This window comes from Enhydra lutris, unplaced genomic scaffold, assembly GCF_002288905.1.
Source record: "Enhydra lutris kenyoni isolate GAN:26980312 unplaced genomic scaffold, ASM228890v2 scaffoldscaffold27, whole genome shotgun sequence".
NCBI classification, from domain to species: domain Eukaryota; kingdom Metazoa; phylum Chordata; class Mammalia; order Carnivora; family Mustelidae; genus Enhydra; species Enhydra lutris.
This window is the reverse complement of record NW_019154111.1, coordinates 2,125,861-2,129,045: the sequence shown is the minus strand read 5'-3', so window position 1 is coordinate 2,129,045 and position 3,185 is coordinate 2,125,861. Positions and strand designations below refer to the sequence as shown.

Below are 3,185 nucleotides of genomic sequence, written 5' to 3'. Positions count from 1 at the left end.
TTCCTGTGTGGTGGAAACCGTATGTTCAGAAACTGACAAAAAGGTCTATAACCACTGAAACTCTTGGGGACCCAACAGGAAGAAATTCATATGGTCCTGGGAGTGGACTTCTGCTTCCACCCAAGATGGATTAACATGAGTCGATTTAACCTCCTACTTGAAACAGCTAAAACAAACATAATATATGAAACAACAGTTTTCAAAACATTATGAATCGAGCAAGAAGGTATGGCGATCCCTAAGAGATGGGAAAGGACTGGGATGAGCACTATGGCCATCTACCTTGCTACCTGGAGTAGGGCCACGGTGGGTCCCAGGAGGGGAAACACAGGTGGAGCCTGGTGAGCACCCTGAGTTCAGAGTCTGAGTTGAAAATACAGGGACTGAAGGAGAGATGCTTCTAGATGCTTTTCTATTGGCCACAAGGAGGCATTATGGTGTCACTGATAGCAGAGAGTGGTAGAGAATGTCCTTGATACTCTGAAGTGTGGGTATAAATAGAGGAATTGCAGGGCTTGATTTCTGTATTAAGGTGGGAATCGTTTGCAGCCATAAGTCATCCATCTCTGATGCCAACAGCAAGACACAAAGACATTCTCTCAATAGGTTTATAAATAATAGTTTAGCAAAAGCTCTTCCTGTGTTGAGGAACATTTAACCTCCCTTACAGGGTGTAAGAAATGAGGAACGAAAGGCCAAGATGAGCATGGGGTAGATATAGGAAGAGAGGCAACATGAGGCAGCACCACCTCTGCTCCACACGTGATCTGGCCAAGCCTGGGTTCTGCTGCCAAGCCAGAAGCTGTATGTAAGATCACAACAAGGAGTGACCCTTGCCTTGGTGAAGCCAACAGCAGTCATCGCAGGCAGATCTACCTGTCAGGGACCGGAGACTCTGCACCCCCATCTCTCCACCCAGAGATCAGAGTCTGGAGCAGACAGAAGCTCCATTCCTGTTGGTCCTGCCATGGCTCCCGGGCTGCTCTACTGTGTGGCCTTTTGTCTCCTTGGAGCAGGTGAGTCCTGGTCAGAAAAGAAGTCTTTTGACTAGAGCTATCTTGTCCTCAGTTTTGTACCTTTCTTTCATAGCAGCAATAGCAATCTCCTTCTTCACTCTGTCTCTACATTTTCTTTCTCCCTCTGCAGGTCCCATGGGTGCCATGGTCATCCAGAGCTCAAGATACCAGGTTACGAGGGTGGGGAAACCAGTGAATCTGAGCTGTTCTCAGAATATGAATCATGACAGCATGTATTGGTACCAACAGAAGCTGAACCAAGGCCCAAAGCTGCTCCTCTACTTCTATGATACAGACCTTAACAAAGAAGCAGACACCTCTGATAACTTCCAGGCCAGCTGGGCCAACACTTCTTTCTGTTCTCTCAACATCCTCTCGCCAGGCTTGGGGGACTCAGGAGTGTATCTCTGTGCCAGCAGTAAAGACACAGAGCTGTAGTGTTACCTCTCCCCTGTTCATAAACCTCTCTGTTTCCCGGATCCAAGATCCTCCTCTAGATCAACCCACCTGCCCATCCTACAACAACAGTAGGAAGTGGGTTTATGGCAGTCATCCCTTCGTTTGTAGAGAAGCTGGGCAGAAACCTACGAAAACCACTGACAGTTAGGCCAAGAGTAGAAAAGTGGTTACACTCACCCGGCGTTCAGTTTGTGGTATTTCCCCAGGATCACCTTAGCCACTCATTCTGTTCTCTTTAGTACAAAATAGGAACTTTTTAAAGACTGTTTTGTGGGATGCCTGGGTGGCTCAGTAGCCTCTGCCTTGATCTCAGGGTCCTGGGATCGAGCCCCGCATTGGGCTCTCTGCTCAGGGGGAGCCTGCTTCTCTCTCTCTCTCTCTCTGCCTGCCTCTCTGCCTACTTATGATCTCTGTCTGTCAAATAAATAAATAAAGTCTTTAAAAAAAATAAAAACTGTTTTGTTTTTTAAGCATAAGAGACTCAATCTCACAAAACAAACTAAGGTTTGCCGGGGGGAGGGGGCTAGGGATAGAGTGGTGGGGTTATGGACCCCATGGGAGGGCATGTGCTATGGTGAGTGTTGTGAAGTGTATAAACCTGGTGATTCACAGACCTGCACCGTTGGGGCTAATAATACATTATATGTTTATAACAAAATAAAAAATTATAAAAAAAATAAAGATCAAGTGATATGATCAATGGAAAAAGAACGGTTTTGTTTTTTAATATAAGTTGGAGACCTGGAACTATGAAAAAGGGCAGACCTGCCCAGACAAGAGGTGGCCCCACTCTCATGAATCCTTGCCCTAAGGGGAGGAAAGTGCCCTCAGAGACCCTGCTGTAGTCTCCTGGTTTTCTGGTCAAGTAGGGAAAATTCGAACTGCTACAAATTTATGCCAGACATGAAGCTGAATGAACTGCCTGGCACATGTGTTATTCACAGTGTATTTAACTATGGTGCATGATATAAATTTGCTTATGAAGCATTTAAGTGGCAGGTATTTAAGTGGGGTGCTTTACTACTGGGTATTTACCCCAAAGATACAAATGTAGTGAAAAGAAGGGCCATCTGTACCCCAACGTTCATAGCAGCAATGGCCACAGTCACCAAACTGTGGAAAGAACCAAGATGCTCTTCAATGGATGGATGGATAAAGAAGATATGGTCCATATATACGATGGAATATTACGCAGCCATCAGAAAGGATGAATACCCAACTTTTGTATCAATATGGATGGGACTGGAGGAGATTATGCTGAGTGAAATAAGTCAAGCAGAGAAAGTCAATTATCATATGATTTCACTTACTTGTGGAGCATAGGGAATAACATGGAGGACATCAGGAGAAGGAAGGGAAAAGTGAATTGGGGGAAATCGGAGGGGGAGATGAACCATGAAATACTACGGACTCCAGGAAACAAACTGAGGGTTTTTGAGGGGAGGGAGTGGGGGGATGGGTGAGCCTGGTGGTGGGTATCAAGGAGGGCACGTATTGCATGGAGCACTGGATATGGTGCATAAAAATGAATCTTGGAACACTGAAAAAATTAAATAAAAATTTTAAAATAGATCAAAAAATAGATGCGGTGCTCTAAAAGAAATATTAAAATGACTAGATTTTGCCCTACATTTTTAATATTATTAAAAAATATCAAGTACCGCAGCTTGTTTGAAATAAAAGGGGTTTCTGGAATGTATTAGAACAGCT

General features: G+C 44.6%; 1 gene segment (V, D, J or C); it reads left to right on the top strand.

The window, feature by feature from the left end:
- Positions 1-684: 684 nt before the first annotated feature.
- LOC111151886 lies at positions 685-1,454 on the top strand. The segment is given in 2 exon segments: positions 685-1,016; positions 1,147-1,454. Coding segments are annotated over 2 exon segments (357 nt in total).
- Positions 1,455-3,185: the final 1,731 nt, after the last annotated feature.